A 22,353-nucleotide genomic window follows, 5' to 3' on the forward strand; every position below is an offset into this window, starting at 1 on the left:
GCAGTTATAAAAACCCTGAAGCAAACAGGTGTCAGATTACAGAGCACATGGAAGAAGCCGAGGGAATTGATTTGTCCTTCATGTGTCTTTCACTATTTATTTCAACAAACAACATTAAACTTGCATAATAAGACAAGAATAAGTCAGTTTGGGTTCAATGTGTTTATTAAAAATATTACAAGCTACTAAACCACACAAAGACAACGGCAGGGTTTAGTCGCTGGAACATGGTTGCTGTTGTACAGATTTGTTTCTTCCTCTTTTCCTTTTCATATAAAACGCTGACGTAAAAAAACCCTGGTTTTGACTGCAGTTTGTTTGTGTCCTCCTCAGAGAGGATATCCACTCCACAAGCTGAAAGACAGAGAACACAATCGTCACTCAGCCAGTGAGCAAAAACAATGAAAGTACACTTGACAGTTCTCCAAGTGTTCCATCCATCAGTGATTGGCTTTGTAAGAAAACCTTAATCATGTTTAACTTGTTTTATGTGACATCTTCAAAATGAAGCTTTTTTATTCAAATCCATTAATATTATGTTATGAAAAATGCTGGCAGCTGCCAGTGCTGCCCTCCAGCCTCCTAGCAGATACGTCTATGGTATAAATGTGAAAATCTTAGGTGATTCTCAAAAAACTGCTGAAACGGACTTTGAAGATCAGGGAGATTCGAACTCATCCGGGATTTTTAGCAGATGCACGTGTCTCTCCAGAGCCTACGTCACCTCGTTCTTGAGGTATTGTCCTCATGAAGAGGCTTTTACAGCTGAGGGGCACTTCTCTACATCTCCTTAGAGATAAAAAGAGAACATTTTTAACAAAAGAAACAATGTGACCTTTAATTTGCACACTATGTTTGTGTCTGTTACGAGGTGATGTGTCTGGAACCTGATGGCTTCATGAACCCTTCTGACACAAATCAGCTTTAAGCTGTCAACATCTGGGCTGTCACTCATCCTTCAGTAATGTTTATGACCCATCATGTTGTGGTCTTTTCAAATATTCTGGGGATACAAGTGTGTGTGTGTGTGGGTGTGTGTGTGTGTGTGTGTTACCCCAGGTTGTACTCTGGGTCGGCGTGGGTTTGTAGCAGCAGGTCTCTGATCTCCTTAGATGGGTTCAGACCATGAAGCTTTGCTCTCTCCCACCTCTGCAGCCTGCTGATACCTGACACAGACACATCAGGATGAATCATTCAGTCACTTCAGTCTGTTTTACTGCTAGCAAAGAACGGACCCAAAACTAACGCAGTGCAGTGAGCATCAGGACAACAGGCGAGCACACACACACCTAGCAGGATTACTACGGCTTACATCACTCTGGTCACTCTGCGTTGCTGTGCTAATATGGCACAAAGCACTTGAACATCCCATTTTCTATTTGCACAATGTACATTTTCAGTTTTTTAATCTAAATGTACTTATTGTTTATAATGTTTTGCACAGTCGAGGATCAGCTCAGGACACGTTTCTGTGTCTGTGCACGTCTGTGGTCCTGCCTACAGACTCGTGGGGCAGTTGTCTTCTGCGGGCGGTCACGTCATTAACTGAAGTTGAGGCGTGGCTGCTTCGATCAGCAGGTGTGGAGGCACAGGTAGTAGTTGCTGTGTGAGTCTGCTCCAGAAAATGGAGTCCCTGAAGTAGACCTCCCCACCATGTTTTTAACTTTGGTGATTGAAATCCAAGAATCCAGTCTAATTAGCACAGATTACATTTAACACAAGCATTTTGTTAACCAAGCATCTTTTTGAAGCCATTCATCCAAATTTGTTTACATCTCACTAGATCAAAGCAACATGGTGGCAGCCAAAATGCTTAAGTTGAGAAACAAATGGACTGGTCTCACATACGGCCTCTCTGCTCCACTTATACAGACGTTTACCACGAGCCTGACACACAGTCACACTGCAGTGGATGAATAGTGTGCAACTCCCTGCATGCTGATTCCTGCCTGCCCTGCTGAAACACCAGTGTCTGTCCACAGTGAACCAGGATTTACATTGGTGTGGAGAGAGTGGCGACCAAGAAATGAGCCCTAATCCCAAAACATCTTCAAGCTCGACTGAAATCTGTGGCTGTCAACATGAAAACATGCCTTGTGGAGAAAGGCTTCACAGTCACGGGATTTTTGGACTACCTCCAAATTCTTAACTTCACCTTAAATCAGCAGCTTGAAACTTGGACGCAACTGGGACTTCCAACAGTACAATGGTGCCAAACACACATTACAACTTTGTTTTGGAATACATAAAGCCCTGACCTCAACCCTACTGTAAATTCGTACACTACGCTTAAAACCCAGCTCCGTGCCAGAAAACCAACCAATTCAAATGAACTCAACCAATCCTACCAAGAAGAGTGGTAAAATGCCCAGCCACAATCGTGCCAGCAGGCTGACGATGACTACCAACTGCGTCTGGACGAGGTACGACTTCCTAAGAGAAATTCAACCAAATACTAGCAGGGTGTCCGTATATTTTTACCTGAAATCCCAAATAAATGGAAAACTTGCAGGGCAATAATTTCCAGAGGAGTTAGGGGGGTTATGACCCCCCCAATAATCAGACCCAGCCAATCAAACCCCCCCCCAATAAAATGATGAATTATCTTGCATAAATAGGCTGTTGATTTTCTTTACTCATTTCAGTTATTACCAGGAAAATAGCTGCATGTTTAATTATCTGGGAATTTACCCAGATTTATTTATTTATTCAGACAGAGCTCTTGACCGCCCCAAATGTTCAGCACAAAGTTACACCCATGAAAACTTGTATATCCAATTGTTGTTTTGAAGTTCATTAAAGGTGTAAGCAGTGTAATCATTCCACCTGGAAAAGGAACAGTTCAAAGGAATCAGCCCCAAATGATCATTTCACCTTTGGTCTTAATAAAGGTAAATAAACGTCTGACCACAGCTGCCCTGTTATAGTGATGACTGGGGTATGTCAGCGAGCGTAACAGATAAGGGGGATCGGGGTCATTTCCTGTTAATTAGGCCCATCAGTGTGCATTTTTGACAGGTTGCATGATGCTGCAGCACTAAGGTCTGATTCCACGATATCGCTCATTGTCTCCACTACAATCAGGCAAATTCATTACAAGCTGCAAGGTCAAACGTGTGTGAGTGTTGGACGTGTTTCCTCTCTTTGTTGTGATCGCTGTTGGAGTCGTAGTAAAAAAGTTACTGCACATGTTAACCAGAATCGTAACAGTAATGCAGCACGTTACTTAATTACACCCAGGAGAAAGACATTTGTTACACTACTCACTGCGTTACTTTCATGTTACTCTGTCTCATAATCATCATTTAACAATATAAACCTACAGGCTACCCCACACACCGACACACATCCCTGTCCCAACGAGGACACGCGTGATCGTTCTCTTAGTGTTTAGGTATGAACACAAAGCAAAGCTGGAAAGCAGCACAAAGAGACATTACAGCGACATTACTGTAGAACGCTGCAGACGACGGCTCACTTCATCACAGGGCCGGGCTTCACTCCGCTTTAACATCACTCTGGGTTCTTGGCTAGCTTAGCGTTAGCATCCTGTCTGTGCAGGTGTTAACACCATGGTGCAGCTGATTCTGTCCAGGAGCAGTCTCCATTGTAGCATGGCACTCTCATCCTTTTGTGCAGTACAAATCGACACAGCCCCCACCGCAGGCCGAGCCATTATTCTCCTGCGAATCAAAACCAGCTGATCGCAGCGAGAGCGCAAGAAGCGATAAATGGGATCAGCTAACGATTCCAAGGAGCTGGACTGCTTCTCAATCTACCACAGCATGAATCTTACCTGTGCAGGGCCCAAAACTCCAGTCGAGGTCAAACTGTCGGAGCTTCTCCAGTTCCTCCTCTCTAACTCGGTCAGCCTCTGCTCACAGGAAGAAAGGGTCATGTGACAACAACACTCACATTAACATCAGGGTAAATATACTGGATGGATCTGCAATTTGGAACTTTCATAGAACACTCGTGCAGCAGGTTTTTGGACATGTTTAGACAGACAGGTAGATGTTCATGTGAGGGCAGTAAGCAAGCACTAAACTGATGAACCGAGGGTCACCGAGGGTCAGCATGAGATACATAATGACTATTTTTATTTGTGAATCATGGAAAGCTGCGTTTGCAGGGAATCTGTTTACAGTGACACCACAAAGAGTGCTGCTCTTCACCTTTCTGTGGAGAAGGAGGAGGAGTTGGGCTCTTCTCTCGCTTCCCTCCTTTTCTGGATCTCTTCACCACTTTGAACGAGTCCGTGATAAGTCTGCGCTTGGTTGTCATGGTGACCGATCCACAGCAGAAACACACCTGTGCAATGGGTTTTTGTTAAAAAGATGGAAGATTTCACATAAGAAACTCTCCTGCGAGCTCACCATCACTCCCTGATGTGATAAGGGCCGCCAAAGTGACGCGTTCAACTGCCAGTCAGCTATCGAGCAACATTTTCTTCAAATGAAAAAGAAAACGCTCGAGCCTAATGACTGAATCCTATATCTATTCACAAACTAAGAGTCGTGTTAGTAGCTGCTGCCTCATCACGCTCACCTTTTGTGTCTAAAAGTCTTTTCAGGTTTTTCCAAAGCTGATTGTTGGTATTTAAGCAGTTGTAAACGAGTTCTTGGCCCATCATTTGTGAAACGTTTCTCTCATGAATGACATCAAGCTATTTGTAGACAGAAAGAACATCTCTGTCACGAGGTAGAAGCTCTGATCAGTTCTTGGCTATCCAACGTCTATATAGCTGAATTTATGTAAATGTAAATATTTATATTGTAAGTGGTCAGTAAGGACTCACTGATTATAATTATACCTGCAAACAGCTCATTCTTTATTACCACTGTTTCAATCAGGAATAATTACGCAGTAATAGCGAGTCACAAGATAAAACGGTTTAACCCACAGTTAGTGGGTGTATCACGGCTCACGTGTGTAATATGCCACATGTAAGCTTACATGTTGTATTAGCATGAAGCTGCAAAACCGACCGTTGATTTTTCTAAAACACATGAAGGCGATTATAAGCAAGCTCGTTAGTTTGGCCTTTGCCTCTAAATTCGACCGAAAAAGTGAACAATAATGACAATAATCATAATCATAACAATGACTCGTGTAGTTTTTGAACGCCTCTGACGTCACGCCCATGCAGTGACGTGTTGTGAAAAGTAGAAACGGGGACCACAGGTACGCCGCACAGGACTCACGCATTGACCAGCTATTACAGGTTTACTACCACCTGCCGATGACATCACTCCGTTTAGTTTCAGACCACTTCACTGATTTCAAGAACACGGAAGAGTCACAGTGTCCCTACTTTTCCACATCCACGGGCGCAGGAAATACGGTTCGCCGTGAAAAACACGTTCGTGTTTCACCGTCAATCTAAGGTCCAGCTTCACGTTTTAGCCGCACATCCTTCTGTGACCCAGCCTATTTATTTACGTGCGCTGTGATGGACATTTGTTTTGGTCTGTATCTTTTCACTTAGCCTAATAAATCATGTTGAGCTGTAGAGTGCACCCTGGCCTTCTCCTGTGACACGTCGTGTGTTTGGGCGGCCCCTGTCAGCCCCACAGAGGCAGGAAGACCCGAGTGTCCTTTGAACTTACCTTGTTGTTTAAGCGATAACAGCTGTTTGAAACAGATCAGCGCTTTCTCTTCTCTCAGGCTGCAGCACTTTCTTCTTCTCCCATCGTCACTGCGCTACACTGAGCCGGGGTCACTCCTTTGCTGCCACCTGTTGTTTGCTCTGCGTACTGCAGATCAGTGTGTTAAAGCGATGGGAATTCCGGATCTATTTAGAGAACCGGCTCGTTCGGCTCAATTCACTACAAAGAGTCGACTCTCTCTCTCTCTCTCTCTCTCTCTCTCTCTCTCTCTCTATATATATATATATATATATATATATATATATATATATATATACATATACATATATAAAGCTCTGACTTGTATTATGAGTATGATCCACATCAGCCAGGCCGCTTTGCTAGCTAAAACACTGGTGTCGGCACATAAGAACGCTGTCATAGCCTGTCAACAACGTTGATTAGCTGCGTATATACGAATGTGAATCGCATCATTGGCTGGACTATGGGATAAGGTGGCATCGTTCTAATCCCATACAGGAGCAGCCAGTCACTTACTGATTAACACTGCAAAACAGAATTATTGAAGTTTTAATTTAATTTCAATTCAGGTTAGATTTTTCTTGTGCGCAAAGCAGATTTTCTGTGCGCAGAGACCGTGCCAGCAGTGCGCAATTGCGCACGTGCGCAGCTTAGAGGGAACATTGCTCCCAACCAGGGTTTTAATATTTTTGCATTTTTCATTAGTTTTTATTTTTATTTAGTTTTGACTTCAGATTTTCAATTTTATATCAGTTTTAATTAGTTTTTACCAATTGTTTGCTAGTTTAGTTTAGTTTTTATTTTTTTGAAAATCCTTAGTTTCAGTTTAGTTTTGATTAGTTTCAGTTATAGTTTTAGTTGTGTTTGCAATAATTAAGTGTAACAAAATCCCAGTTTCATCATATCAGTCATGCTCTTCTGCTTATCCTTGGGTATGTTACTATTCCAGCTACCATACCCTACACCCTGGACAGGTTGCCTGTCTGTCGCAGGGCTAACACGCAGAGACAGACAACTCACATTCCCACCTATGGGTTCTTTAAATAAATAAATAAAGGCAGATGAACAACCATTGATACCAGGCAACTATAAAATGTATATCTTGGCCCCAATGAGACTATTAACTCTTGCAGCACCGGGTGTTCGTAATTTTGGTTCAAGTGAATTGATAAACTTTTTGAAGGCAATTGACTCACACAGTTATGTAGATGTCCCCGTCCTGTTGTCTCGGGATGCATCACGCTGCCTTGCCTGGGGTTAGCTTCTGTTTCTGGGGATGAGGGTTGAGTGTGCTCCCTTACCTTCTCAAGGTAAGCTAGGTTAGCCTTCTTGTGTGAGCTTTTCAAGTGCACTTTAAGGTTTGTGGGATTTTTTTCCCTTTAGAAATGTCCCTCATAATTTGTCTCTTTCCACTACAAGACACTTGCTTTATCCAAAACACAGTCATATTCAAAGTAATCCCAAATTGGACTCTGGCGCTTTCTCCCGACTTTTCCTGACATGATTCTGCGCGTGGACGGAGCAGCAACACAGACGACTCGACTAACGTGCTGCCACCTGCTGGCACAATGAGACAGCAAGAAAAAAATCTGGAAACTAAACTTCATTTTCACCCTTGACTATTGTATGACACGCACACATCAATGAAAACTAAACACATTTTTGCTATAAATTCAGTTAACTTTAGTTAGTTTTGTGAACACTCATTACAGTTTTAGTTAGTTTTCCTTTTTTTGTTTTTATTTTTATTTCCGTTAACGAAAATGTTTTTCACTTCTAGTTTTCGTTATTTCGTTAGTTTTCGTTAACGTTAATAACCTTGCTCCCAACCGACTCTTCGGGTTGTTTTGTTGCTATAATTAATTTATTATCAACAACAGTATACAATTCTAATTACTAATGTAAAAAAAAAAAAAAACCTTGTGGTTTTATTGTTTATACATGAATACATGCGGTGGCCCCTAGAGACAAAGCACATACAAACTCCAAAACATGTACAAATTCTAAAGCACAAACAGAGCTACCTAGATCACTTAAATTACACAATTGAAAGCATATGTGTATTGTTTGTGTATTTATACACAAACACTCATATATATATTCAAATAATTTAAAAAAAAAAGTTCATTTACCTGTTACTACCACACACCAAATCCGGCCATTGGTACTTCCTGGCTTGTGTTGGCACTAGGTAACAAAAGCTCACCACTGCGCCCGAGCATCCTGGAGCACTTCTGTTGTGTTTTGGAGTTTGTACGTGTTTTTCAACTTTGTATGTGCTTTGTCTCTAGGGTACCGTAAATATACTTTTATTTATTCACTCCACATAAAATGTAATAAATAAATCATATAATACAAAAACTATTTACATTTCAACTTTTAACTATTTAAATTTTCAGCTTTTTCCTTTTAAATAAATTTAAAGTGAAACAACACAAAACACTGCAAACCACAACACAATTAAATATAAATTAAAATATGAAAACAAAAAGAACATGCACATTCTCTGTCATATGGACCTGCATGAATAAACTTTCTGAATCCTTTATCATCTGCAACTGAAAATAGTTGTGGATGATTACTATACCTTTCTAATGTAACATTGTTGTCCCTGGCTCTCTCTCTCTCCCTCCCTCCCGCTCTGTTCCTGTGCTACTGCAAGTGTAACTACCGCCCCTCCCCCCTCTTCCCAACACAAAGCACAAGGCTCGCATGCAGAGTGAAGCAGAAAAAAGTGCGAGAGAGAGAGAGAGAGAGAGAGAGAGAGGGAGAGACAGAGAAAAAAACATGGCTCCCAATAAGGCTCGCATCATTCACTTCAAAGAGCCGGCTCTAAGAGCCGTTTCGTTGGCGACCAACACATCACAAGTTTTCCGCTGTATCCATGCAGGGTACGTGTTTCCGGCTACTGTGGAGGTCGCAATATGGCGCTCCACAGTGGCTGCAGCCAGACCCTTATCAAAAAAAGTGTGAGAGAGAGGGTGAGAGAAAGAAAAAAATACATGGCTCCCAATAAGGAACCGACTCGCGTCATTCACTTCAAAGAGTCGGCTCTAGTATCCGTTTCGTTTGCGACCGACACATCACTAGCGTGTTAAGAGTACACTTGTAAATATGATCAAATCTTTGTTTCACTCAGTTTATCTGGGAGAAGAAATCCATTATACCAGATTTAGCTACCTCATTTCCATCTGCAGTCTCCGGGCAGGTCAAGCAACAAATATAAATACACAAAATTACAATATATGGCCTGTATTTGTATAATATAAAGAAATCAGTTATATGAACAGAAATGGGATTGACACTTCCAACATAATACCGCAGACAGCCCAGTTAAAACCACTTTAAAACCACATAGACTGTAATGCAGCCCCATGTATCAATTACTATTTGGTTAAAGGCTGAGCAGACCAACTGGCAGGGATCCTCACCAGGCTGTCCACCCTCTCCCTCACTCATGCCACCGTTCCCACCTGTGTGAAGGCCTTCACCATCATTCTCACCCCTAAAAAGACTGGCATAGACGGCCTTATTAACTAAAGACCTATAGCCCTCACGTCTGTAGTCAGGAAGTGTTTTGAGCGGATAGTGTCTTAGCACATCAGAGACTGCCTACCTACTGCCTCCCTTAACCCCACAGATTTCATTCAGCAGACAGATGCCTCTGGAGTAGGCACAGGAGCAGTACTGCTGCAGGAGAGAGAGTCTCGATAATCCACTGTGGAAAAGGAGTGTCTTGCAATGAAGTGGGTGGTGGAGTCACTGAGACACTATCCCCTAAGCAGACATTTCATCCCGGAGACAGACCACAGCCCTCCAGTGTCTACACAAGATGAAAGAGACCAACATGCATGTTGCAACCCTACGATTTCACAGCATTAAAAAAACAAGGAAACACATTTGTGGGTTAGTGATTCCTTATTATGTTCATTAGGTAGTATTTGATTCACTGCTCGTGCAAGGTGAAGAGACAGGGGGACTGGCCATCCTACCTGTGTCAGGAAAAAGAACCTGAGTTAGAGCTGATAGAGCGGATCTTGCAGAGTCATGTGAGAAAGAGTGGAATAAAAGAAAGCTTATTCGGGTCCCTGATTAAACAAAAAGACAGATTTGGAAAGTCGAGTAAAGCTTTCAGAAATGATAAATATCCTTCAAAAGTTCTTTGACTAAAATCTCTGAGCCAGTGTTGTGGGAAAGGCAATTGTCAGTCTCAGTGAGCTTTGTCTCTGTTTCTGCTAACTCTGGTTAAAAGTGCCACAAAAAAGCTTCCAAATGAATATGAACATTTATTCAGACACTGAACTGGTCTCATCAATCTTTCATTCAGAGCCCTAACTGCACTGATTATAGGGGTGTGGTATAATCTAGGAATAACTTTAAGAATAATTCTTATCATCATAATCAGAATTTTCATAATTTCTTTGCTCCGTTGGGAAACTCACCAATTCCAGATGTCATCACATCAATGAAAAACAAAAGACTGGACTTAAGTCCTTATTTGGACCCCCATTAGCTCCAAGACTGATTACAATGTTTCCAGTGCTTCAGTCACATGGAAGCATGGAAGTGATGTTTTCAATGAAAATGATAGTTCTGGTGTTGAGCATTAAGCTAATGAAAGCAGCAACCTCTCACTGTCTCTGAGCATAAATCAGAAAATCAATACAAATCTGTTCTGTGGTATTTACTGCTCTGCGCCTGTAATCCATCCAGCCTGACACATCACTTACACATAATCTCATCTAAGGTGCAGAAGAGAGAAGTGCTGTCTCTCCTTTGTGGCTTATACAGTAAAATGCAGGAAAAACATGTGAGAGACACATTCTGTGGAAATGAATGTTGAGTTTTTTGTGCCATGATGTAATAATGAGCTTCACAGCTTAAAGTGGAACCAGGCTCTGTCTGTGCTGTCCGTGCTTTTAGCGATGTTGCTCCCTTTTCTCTTTGTGTAATACTACACCGTTGCTTAGCACATCTTCTTGATTTTTTATATATGTACGCATATGCTCAAACTAAATGATCAATCAGTATGTGCACTGTTGGCTCTTTAGAGGGCTGCATGCAAGGCTCTCTGCTTTGGTTGCACACCCATAATCCTTCACTCTGCCTAACCCAAGTCAGATCCCAATGGACACAATTATGGTGCCATGAAGTCCACTGTAGGTGGGACAAACCAAAGAGCATGATCATAAGCCTTCTCCAAATTTACACATTTAGAGTAATTGGGTAGACTGCCTCATTTTTATGGCTGTCAAACATAAAGAGATAATAGTAAACCTTAACACGGTTATTTTAAGTGTAGGAAATGCACATTTGTTTTTTCCTGTTTACACCAACAATCCTCTCAAAGATGTAAATGGACTGATTCTCATATCAGTACTCAGAGCACTCTTCCCACGCAGAGCTGCGTTGAATCTAACGTTCAAACACTAACACAGGACCTCCCCTATCCCGAGCTACAGCCACCTCGTGTGAAATCCTTTGACCCTTTTAGACAGTTTGGACATAAGGGATGAGCAATCACTATATGATCAGATAACCATGAGAAACACAAAGAGATTCTGTCAGTATAAAGTTATCAAAGACAATATTTTATGCTCGTGACTAAATAACAGTACAGTATTCTCAGGTTTAATCTGCATAATGGATGAGGGTTGAAGTTCTGCTAGTAATTGTGACGGGTTCCAGTTATAGACTCCAGGAAATTAGTCTAATATCCATGAAGTCAGGAATACATGGACATGTGGGTGTGACTGTGCACTTGCATCAGAAATTCAAAGGTCGTCCGCCTGACTGGAAACGAAGCAGCTTTCTACAGTTTTTCTTTGACATTTGTGTAAACCACCTCTCCATCCACATCGTGATCTTTTTGATCTTTTTATAACCAGTCGCTCAGCCCCACGACGCTCTACACTAATTCAGCCTTCAGTGCTTCTGCAGCTTTTTGCTTCGTGTCCAGTGTCAGACCATTATCGACTCCTAGTAAGTGACTGCTTTGTAATGGAGGCATTCAGTGAGTTTCAATGGCATTACATAAGCAGCTATTAAATTAGTGGGAAATACTATCTCCTGGATGTGGTTTGTGGTGTGTATCTGGATGTGGAGACTGATCCACAAGCTTGAAAGTAGCCTCTCATACAAAATGACTTCTGCTCTCTTCGCTTTGGTGAGCCTTTGACATAATGGACATCACAAACCTTGCATTGTTAAATATTTATTAGGGAATTAGTCAGTGCTGTCCTGCACTGGCTCTGTAAGTGAAGTCATATTATGAAGTTGAAATGATTCAGTTTGCATTCGATGTTTTCGTGGTTAGGGTACGGTGCCAGCTATGAGAGTGTGTAATAAACAGCCATCAGCATGTTAAAGCTTTACAGTCAATGATGCAAATAGAAATAAATCAGCTGTTGTATTTTGTTGTATTTCCATTCTTTTCATTTTCTTTGTTGTAAAGCACTTTGTGATTTTTATCTGCGAAAAGCGCTATATAAAAAAATTTTACTTACTGACTGACTGCAACTGTTTGAAAGGAAAATAGGCCCCTTTCTAACAGTTTTAAACTGGTTTACTTGCACTGGTTTCCAGTAAATAGGTGTGTTAGTAATAACAGGCTTTACTCATCTGGTTTCCCTGTTTGTATGTCTTGGTCTCAATGTTAGCTACTTCTGGTTTTATTTAATGATGATAATGTACACTTTATTGATCCCCGTGGGGAAATTCCTCTCTGCATTTAACCCATTCACTCAGTGAAGCAGTGGGCAGCCTTTGGGTGCCCGGGGAGCGGTGTGTAGGGACGTTACCTTGCTCAGGGGTACCTCAGCTAGTTTATATTGTTTCTTCTCTCTGGGTACTCTGGCTTCTTTCCACAGTCCAAAGACATGGAGTCCATGGTGTTAGGTTAATTAGTGATTCTAAATTGTCCATGGGCGTGATGTGACTGCGAACGGTTGCCTGTCTCTCTTTGTTACCCTATCACTCAGAAAAATTATGGTTCTTAAATGGTTCTTCAGATGTCTTCATGGTTCTTTAAAGAACCATCATACGTCAAAGAACCTTTTTATTTTGTGGATGGTTCTTCAGCTATTACAAATGGTTCTTTAAAGAACAAAAGGTTCTTCATCCTTAGCTATCTAAGTTTGATGGTGTAAATGGCATAAATATTTAGGTAGGGGTGGGGGGGGGGGGGGGGGGCACACACACACACACCCCTAACCCCGCAAACCCATTATGAATATGGTGAGTTAACAAACAGTAGACACAATACACACATTCAAATACTGTACTTTAGTTTTAAATTTTAATAAGGTATTACTATTTTCTACTCCAAGGCATTACTTTTGAGATTATTATATATTTTTGAAAATATAGCATAATATCCTTGAATCGCTACCTTATCGTGGTGGAGGGGTTTGTGTGTCCCAGGGATCCCAGGGGCTATGTTGTCTGGGGGCTTTTGCCCCCTGGTAGGGTCTCCCATGGCAAATTGGTCCTGGGTGAGGGACCAGACAAAGAGCGACCATATGTTCTGGACACTTGGGTAAAGAGAGGGGCTGAGCTGTCAACTGATCACCACCTGGTGGTGAGTTGGATCAGGTGGCGGGGGAGGACGCTGGACAGACCTGGTGCACCTAAACGCGTAGTGAGGGTGTGCTGGGAACGTCTAGCAGAGGGGCCCCAGTCTGCGAGATCTTCAATGCACACCTCCAGCAGAGCTTCAATAGCATTCCGAGGGAGACTGGGGACATTGAGTCCGAATGGACCATGTTCAGCGTCTCCATTGCCGAAGCTGCTGCATTGAGCTGCGGCCGCAAGGTGGTTGGTGCCTGCCGTGGTGGTAATCCCCGAACCAAATGGTGGACACCAGAGGTGAAGGGAGCCACCAGGCTGAAGTAGGAGTCCTATCGCGCTTGGTTAGCCCGTGGGACTCCGGAGGCAGCCGACAGGTATTGACAGGCCAAGCGGAATGCGGCTCGGGCAGTGGCTGAAGCAAAAACTCGGGTGTGGGAGGAGTTCGGAGAGGCCATGGAAAAAGACTTTTGGACTGCCTCGAAGAGATTCTGGCAAACCGTCAGGCGTCTCAGGAGAGGAAAGCGGTGCTCTACCTGCACTGTGTATAGTGCTGGCGGAGCTCTGCTGACGTCGACTGAGAAAATTGTCAGGCGGTAGAAGGAATACTTCGAGGACCTCCTTAATCCCACTGACACGTCTTCAGAGGAGGAAGCAGAGTCTGGGGATGAGGGGAATGACCCGCCAATTTCCGGGTGCGAGGTCACTGAGGCAGTTAAACAACTCCTTGGTGGCAGAGCCCCTGGTGTTGATGAGGTCCGCCCCGAGTTCCTGAAGGCTCTGGACGTTGTAGGGCTGTCCTGGTTGACACACCTCTGCAATGTTGTGTGGAGATCATGGGCAGTACCCGTGGACTGGCAGACCGGGGTGGTGGTCCCCATCTTTAAGAAGGGGGACCGGAGGGTGTGTCCCAACTACAGGGGGATCACACTCCTCAGCCTCCCTGGGAAAGTCTATGCCAGGGTGCTGGAAAGGAGAGTTCGTCCGCTAGTCGAACCTCGGATACAGGAGGAACAATGCGGTTTTCGTCCTGGTCGCGGAACACTGGACCAGCTCTTTATCCTCTCGAGGATACTTGAGGGTGCATGGGAGTTTGCCCAACCAGTCTACATGTGTTTTGGGGACTTAGAGAAGGCATTCGACCGTGTCCCTCAGGGTGTCTTGTGGGAGGTGTTGCGGGAGTATGGGGTGTCTGGCCCATTGCTACGGGCCATTCGATCCCTATACAACCGTTGCAAGAGCTTGGTTCGCATTGCCGGCAATAAGTCGGACTCGTTCCCGGTGGGTGATGGGCTCCACCAGGGCTGCCCTTTGTCTCCGGTTCTGTTCATAATTTTTATGGAGAGGATTTCTAGGCGCAGCCAAGTGGCGGAGGGCTTTCACTTTGGTGGCCTCAGAATCTCATCTCTGACTTTTGCGGATGATGTGGTTCTGTTGGCTTCATCGGGTGAGGGACTCCAGCTCGCACTGGAACGGTTCGCAGCCGAGTGTGAAGCAGCGGGAATGAGGATCAGCACCTCCAAATCTGAGGCCATGGTTCTCAGCCGGAAAAGGGTGGAGTGCCCACTCCGGGTCGGGGATGAGTTCCTGCCCCAAGTGGAGGAGTTCAAGTATCTCGGGGTCTTGTTCGCGAGTGATGGGAGAAGGGAGCCGGAGATCGACAGACGGATTGGGGCTGCAGCTGCAGTAATGCGGACGCTGCACCGGTCCATCGTGGTGAAGAGGGAGCTGAGTGTAAAAGCGAAGCTCTCAATTTACCGGTCGATCTACGTCCCTACCCTCACCTATGGCCACGAGCTGTGGGTAGTGACCGAAAGAACGAGATCGCGGATACAAGCGGCAGAAATGAGCTTCCTCCGAAGGGTGGCTGGCCTCTCCCTTAGAGATAGGGTGAGAAGTTCGGCCATCCGGGAGGGGCTCAGAGTAGAGCAGCTGCTGCTCCACATCGAAAGGAGCCAGCTGAGGTGGTTCGGGCATCTGACAAGGATGCCCCCTGGGCGCCTCCTGGGTGAGCTGTTCCAGGCATGTCCCACCCGGGGGAGGCCCCGGGGCAGACCCAGGACACGCTGGAGAGATTATATCTCTCGGCTGGCCTGGGAACGCCTTGGTGTTCCCCCGGATAAGCTGGAGGAGGTGGCTGGGGAGAGGGAGGTCTGGGCCTCTTTGCTTAGGCTGCTGCCCCGGTGACCCGGCCTCGGATAAAGCGGATGAAGATGGATGGATGGATGGATAGCATAATGATAATACTAGTTATTGTAAACTTCACGTACATAACCTAATGTCAGCTAGACCGAAATTAAAATTTAATATACAGTGGGGCAAAAAAGTATTTAGTCAGCCACCGATTGTGCAAGTTCCCCCACTTAAAATGATGACAGAGGTCAGTAATTTGCACCAGAGGTACACTTCAACTGTGAGAGACAGAATGTGAAAAAAAAATCCATGAATTCACATGGTAGGATTTGTAAAGAATTTATTCGTAAATCAGGGTGGAAAATAAGTATTTGGTCAATAACAAAAATACAACTCAATAATTTGTAACATAACCTTTGTTGGCAATAACAGAGGTCAAACGTTTACTATAGGTCTTTACCAGGTTTGCACACACAGTAGCTGGTATTTTGGCCCATTCCTCCATGCAGATCTTCTCGAGAGCAGTGATGTTTTGGGGCTGTTGCCGAGCAACACGGACTTTCAACTCCCGCCACAGATTTTCTATGGGGTTGAGGTCTGGAGACTGGCTAGGCCACTCCAGGACTTTCAAATGCTTCTTACGGAGCCACTCCTTTGTTGCCCGGGCGGTGTGTTTTGGATCATTGTCATGTTGGAAGACCCAGCCTCGTTTCATCTTCAAAGTTCTCACTGATGGAAGGAGGTTTTGGCTCAAAATCTCACGATACATGGCCCCATTCATTCTGTCCTTAACACGGATCAGTCGTCCTGTCCCCTTGGCAGAAAAACAGCCCCATAGCATGATGTTTCCACCCCCATGCTTCACAGTAGGTATGGTGTTCTTGGGATGCAACTCAGTATTCTTCTTCCTCCAAACACGACGAGTTGAGTTTATACCAAAAAGTTCTACTTTGGTTTCATCTGACCACATGACATTCTCCCAATCCTCTGCTGTATCATCCATGTGCTCTCTGGCAAACTTCAGACGGGCCTGGACATGCACTGGCTTCAGCAGCGGAACACGTCTGGCACTGCGGGATTTGATTCCCTGCCGTTGTAGTGTGTTACTGATGGTGACCTTTGTTACTTTGGTCCCAGCTCTCTGCAGGTCATTCACCAGGTCCCCCCGTGTGGTACTGGGATCTTTGCTCAACGTTCTCATGATCATTTTGACCCCACGGGATGAGATCTTGCGTGGAGCCCCAGATCGAGGGAGATTATCAGTGGTCTTGTATGTCTTCCATTTTCTGATGATTGCTCCCACAGTTGATTTTTTCACACCAAGCTGCTTGCCTATTGTAGATTCACTCTTCCCAGTCTGGTGCAGGTCTACAATACTTTTCCTGGTGTCCTTCGAAAGCTCTTTGGTCTTGGCCATGGCGGAGTTTGGAGTCTGACTGTTTGAGGCTGTGGACAGGTGTCTTTTATACAGATGATGAGTTCAAACAGGTGCCATTCATACAGGTAACGAGTGGGGGACAGAAAAGCTTCTTACAGAAGACGTTACAGGTCTGTGAGAGCCAGAGATTTTCCTTGTTTGAGGTGACCAAATACTTATTTTCCACCCTAATTTACGAATAAATTCTTTACAAATCCTACCATGTGGATTCATGGATTTTTTTTTCACATTCTGTCTCTCACAGTTGAAGTGTACCTCTGGTGCAAATTACTGACCTCTGTCATCATTTTAAGTGGGGGAACTTGCACAATCGGTGGCTGACTAAATACTTTTTTGCCCCACTGTATTGTTAAAGTCACTAAAATGGCGCCTGAAGCCTGTTGTGGCGTGAGCTCTGTGTCTGCTCTAGAAACTCTGAAATTCTGTAGATCTGAGCCATACATTAAATACTCACATGAACCTGCACTTTGAATTCTGTATGAGCTGTATAAAATACAGCTATGCATAAGTGTTTTGAATGAATAATTAGATTAGATAACTCTTTATTGTCTAATATAGAAATGAATAGAAATGTGACATGAGAAGGTGTGTCTTTGACTGTACCTGCATAACTTATTTTTGGACTAGTTGGCAAGTTATGCTCTGGTCATTTGATGTTTCCAAGCTAATGTTCTTTTGTAATATAGTTAAATTTTCTTTGTATATTTCATTTATCCACCATCATACATACAAGCTAAGAAGAGGTCGTTATACTAACAAGAGGTATCAACGCTGGGCCAAAGTTCAGCACATGGTTAAAGTTTGTAATCCAGCCAGGGTCTAAATATCACTCAGCAGCCAGAGCTGAAGCAGGTAGCATCAACACATAAATCTACTCTACCCGGCTTAAATCACAAGAGCACCTCTGACCAAAAAGCTGTAGATTTTTCTTGTTTGCACAAATTAATCCAGATTCACATTAATTGTGTTCACAGCTCCAACAAAATGAGGAAGAGGAGGGGGAGAAACACAATTAGGTTGAATTACAATTGTATGGAAGCTGAGGACAAGGAGAAGGAAGCTTAGGATGAGGAGGAAGAGAAGCAGCAGGAGCATCTTTAGGGATCCCTATGATGTCATTGAGGTTTGTTTCATTAATATGGTCCTCTCACAAAGAAAGATGACTTGTTTTAGTCCACCTACTTCCTGTATTAAATAGTGATGTGCAAAATGTTGTGAAAAACCATGGAGCAGGTACGTATAGTGCATCTGCAGGTAAATGAACATCAAATCTCTAAGACAGACTGAAATCTGTATATTTATCACCCTTATGATAAAACCCATGTCAGCCATTGGTTTATGGACTTTGTATTTTGAAGCCTCAACATTTGCTTTATTGCTGTTGCTATGTTGGGACCATATTAGGATGAGGGATCAGAATCTGGAGTCATGCACACTATTGTTTCATTTAGTGTGTATCCATAAGATTCGTACAGCAGATCCAAGTTGTGCCTTGAAAACAGGAAAGTCGTCTGCATAGAGGAGAACTGTAATAGCAGGCTTGTACAAAGTGAGGCTTTGTGCACTCGTTTTACTTCTGTCACCCTGTTTTGATGCAGAATTCATTTGAAATCAGGCAAGAACTGGACTTATTTTTTTATAATGTGTTCTTGTGAATTGATTGTGTATCGCATATGTTTGATTTGACTTTCTGCAAGACAACAGTCGTCCGCTGGCCAAAAAAGTTTTCCAAATACCTCCACGTGATCTAGCCTGGATTTAGAAAAGAATAGCAAAAAACATCTGCACCTCCTGCTTCAGATGCAATTTGTGTTTCTGTGTTCAGAGGCAGCGGCGAGAGGGGAGACCTCGGCTCATCCAGCTGGAGAGCCTGACCAGGAGGAGTCGAACATTAACTCAGCTCTTCCAGGGCACCCTGCAGACTCGGCTGTTGGCATCGGCGAGGGATGACGTGAACGCCAAACTGGAGTCCATCACAGGTCAACTGCAGGTATGCGAGTCAGACCTTCTGAGGAGGGTTTCACTTTTCTCTCTTCTTTATAATTGACTCTTTTCTCTCTCTTTCAGCTCCTTGTCTCAGAGTGGGAGGGATTTGAAGCAGAAAGGGAGGAACTTGTCGTTTGGTTGGCTGATATGGATGTCCGCCTGAGTGAGGTTGACCAGCTGACAGGAAACACCTGTGAAAAACTGAAACAACTGCAGGTGTGGGCTTGTTTTGATATGACATATATTTGATATGATACATACGTCAGAGACATTGTCCTAAACTGGACTAACAAAGGACCATGAGTACAACATGAAACGTACATTACATAACGTAAGGCTGAAGTTCATTGATCATTTTAATCATAAACTTGTTGTTGAAATGTTTTTACTGAACATGCAAACATCTGCTGATGAAAATGTGTTGATTTATTGGTCTGTTATGAAGCTATTGCTATTTCTAATGTGTTTTATCACTTTCTGATGTTTTATTAATTAAACAATATATGCATTAATTGTTGTGTTATCTGTAGATATAGTATTTATATATATTTATTTATAGTATAGCAAATATATTTAATTATTACTGTTTAAAACACTAATATGTGACATGTATTAGTAGTGATGTTGTGCTGAGGGTTAAAATGCCTTTTTGTCTTTTGGTAACTGCAAAATGACAATAAACCATTAATATGTCTATGCTGTGCTCGTATTTATTTTTACCCTACTCAAATTCAATTTATGATACATTTTATTTTGAAAGATTTAAAATGTTTTTTAAAGAACCATTTGAAGGATCTTTTTAAAAATGGTCCCCACTGTCTTCCTGTCAGTTATTTTCAAGCTTTACTCTTCCCCCCATAACTGATGCATCTAATCTCATTAAAAAATCTAAGTCATCAACCTGTCAACTTGACCCTCTCCCTACTGTGTTAGTTAAAGCCTGTCTTCCCTCGTTAGCTCCTCTCATAACCAATATTATTCATTCCTCCCTGAACACTGGACTTGTTCCTGAAGCACTGAAAAAGGCTTCTGTTATCCTAACTCTCAAAAAGCCTGGTGCAGACCCCAATAACTTTGATCATCTTCGCCCAATATCAAATCTCCCCTTCATTTCAAAAATTCTTGAAAAAGTTGTCGCCGCCCAGCTTCATTTACATCTCAATGACCATAATCTCTATGAACGATTTCAATCTGGTTTCTGCCCCAATCACAGCACAGAAACTGCTTTGTTAAGGATTACCAATGACCTTCTGATGGCAGCTGATTCTGGTCTCCTATCCATCCTCATCCTTCTTGATCTTAGTGCGGCGTTTGATACCATTTCTCACAATATTCTCCTGAACCGGTTAGCTTCCATTGGTATTAGTCACACCCCCCTTGCCTGGTTTACCTCATATCTCTCAGACTGCACTCAGTTTATCCAATTTAAATCCCATTCTTCAACTCTCTATCCTGTGTCTGCTGGTGTGCCCCAGGGTTCAGTATTGGGACCTCTTTTATTCATTACTTACATGCTCCCTCTTGGTTATATATTCCGAAAATATAATATAAATTTTCACTGTTATGTCGATGACACCCAGCTCTACATTTCTTCTAAACCCAATTCATCCCTCCCACCTTCCTCCCTCTCGGACTGTCTTATTGAGATTAGACCCTGGTTCTCCTCCAATTTCCTCAAACTCAACAGTAATAAAACTGAAGTTTTACTTGTTGGTTCACCATCTATCTTATCCAAATCCCACAGTTTTTCCATTAACATTGAAAATTCTCCCACCCTTCCCTCCCCTCAGGTTAAGAGTTTGGGTGTCATACTTGATAATACTCTTTCATTCCAGTCTCACATTAATTACATAACCCGTCTGCTTACTTCCACTTACGTAATATTAACCGACTCCGCCCCTTCCTTCCTCCCCATGCTGCTGCCGTCCTTGTCCATAGTCTTATTACGTCCCGTATTGATTACTGCAATTCCCTCCTATTTGGTCTCCCTAAAAAGTCCCTTCATAAACTCCAACTTCTTCAAAATTCTGCAGCTCGGGTCATAACTTGCACTCCGTTAAGTGTTCATATTCCCCCAGTTCTTCAGCAGCTTCACTGGTTGTCCGTAGAAGCCAGGATAAACTTTAAATGTCATGGTCCTGGGCCATGTGGGCCCAGTATTCTTAGTTCCTTGTATTTTTGTATTTCGTTCCTTATTTAGACCATGTTTTCTGAGTTGCCCTGTTGTGTTGTTCCCTAAGTGTTTTCCCTTCATGGCTTTTACCCCCTGTGTGCCCCTCTGTGTATCTGTGAGCCCTCGTCTCTCCTTATGTTTTATTCCATGTTTCCCCTGCCCTTTATGTCTAAGTTCTCCCCGTGCTCTCTCTCTCCCCCCTGTGTGCCCTCTATGTATTTATGAGCCCTCGTCTCCCTTTGTGGTTGTTTCATGTTTCCCCAGCCCGTTATGTCTGTGTTTTCCCCGTGCTCTCTCTCCTCCTGTCTGAACCTCTGTGCCTGTACATGTCATGTTCAGTTCACCCCGCCCTGTCTCGTTATGATTATCAGTATCACCTGTGTTCCCCGTGTGTGCCCACTTTCCTCGTTTACCCTCTGTGTATTTCTGTCTGAGTCTCCCTCTGTTCGGCGTCGCGTTCTCCCTCATGCTGTGTGTGATTCCCCTGTGTTCCTTGGTGAGCTTTATGTTAGTTTTTCCCAGTTTAGTTTTGTATTGTTTCTCGTGGCCAGCAATAAAGCTGTGTTTTTGAGTTCATCCCCGTGTGTGTGAGTTTTGCGATTGGGTCCTCATCCTGCCTGCCACACAGCCGAAACATGACAGAAGAACGCGACCACAACATGGACCCAGCAGTTCACAACCCCTCCGCGGACCTCCAGGACGACACGACCATGTCGGACTCAGCGGACATTTCAGAGGAGGTAGGGGAGGAGCTGAACCGGCTCTGCCGCATTATGGATCGCATCATCGGATGCGCGGATCCAAGTGTGGTTTCCACAGGATTGGCAGCCGTGGACGCCGTTTTGTTGCGGGAGCCACGGTTGCGACAGCTCCCCCACCTCGTCGAGGCGTTTGACTCCCTGGGCCCCCTTAAGGAGGAGCTTCGTGCCCGTGCGCTGGCCCAGAGGGTCCTGAATGCCGCCTCAGCACCCACACCTCCGTCCCGTGAACGGGTGTCATCGCCGCTGTCTCAGGAGCCAGTAGCGGTCAGAGTTGGAACGGTGAGGCTCGCCACAGACACACCTTCCGCCCGCACCCCGCCGGCTTCCGCGTCTTCACCGCGGTCTGGCCGCACGGCGTGGCGCACGGAGACAACGGAAGCCATAGACTTTGGCGAGGAAGAGCGGCAGCAGGTGTTACGGGCTTATCGGGAGGACGAGCTCCGGCGGAAACCCTGGCTCATCCCGGAGGAGGACCTCTCACCTGCTGCACAGCCTACCAGCCGCTCGCCGTCTCCGATCCGCTTAGGCTATTTTTCGCCTGTCTCATTTCTGGCAAGGATGGGGGCGGACGACGGGGAACTCACCACTACATCACCCTCTGTGTTGGCGCCATCAGCGCCCATCGCGCCAGCTTCCTCTGCTCGAAGGAGGCGGCGCGCCCGCCGC

General features: G+C 44.2%; 2 protein-coding genes across 2 annotated transcripts; one reads left to right on the top strand and one right to left on the bottom strand.

Annotated features, from left to right (window-relative positions):
* Positions 1-147: 147 nt before the first annotated feature.
* pold4 (DNA polymerase delta 4, accessory subunit) lies at positions 148-5,733 on the bottom strand. Its single transcript, XM_080880313.1, has 5 exons — positions 5,610-5,733; positions 4,176-4,311; positions 3,797-3,874; positions 1,055-1,166; positions 148-354 (listed from the first exon to the last, which is right to left on the bottom strand). Exons 2-5 carry the CDS (start codon positions 4,282-4,284, stop codon positions 330-332), a joined length of 324 nt encoding a protein of 107 aa, XP_080736439.1. The 5' UTR covers positions 4,285-4,311; positions 5,610-5,733; the 3' UTR covers positions 148-329.
* A 12,014-nt stretch (positions 5,734-17,747) lies between these two features.
* On the top strand, positions 17,748-19,100 carry LOC308396039 (uncharacterized protein). The gene is made up of 3 exons (XM_080881099.1): positions 17,748-17,890; positions 18,593-18,757; positions 18,835-19,100. Exons 1-3 carry the CDS (start codon positions 17,834-17,836, stop codon positions 19,000-19,002), a joined length of 390 nt encoding a protein of 129 aa, XP_080737225.1. The 5' UTR covers positions 17,748-17,833; the 3' UTR covers positions 19,003-19,100.
* The last annotated feature ends 3,253 nt before the right edge of the window (positions 19,101-22,353 follow it).

This window comes from Rhamphochromis sp. 'chilingali', assembly GCF_963969265.1.
Source record: "Rhamphochromis sp. 'chilingali' genome assembly, chromosome: 4".
NCBI lineage: Eukaryota > Metazoa > Chordata > Actinopteri > Cichliformes > Cichlidae > Rhamphochromis > Rhamphochromis sp. 'chilingali'.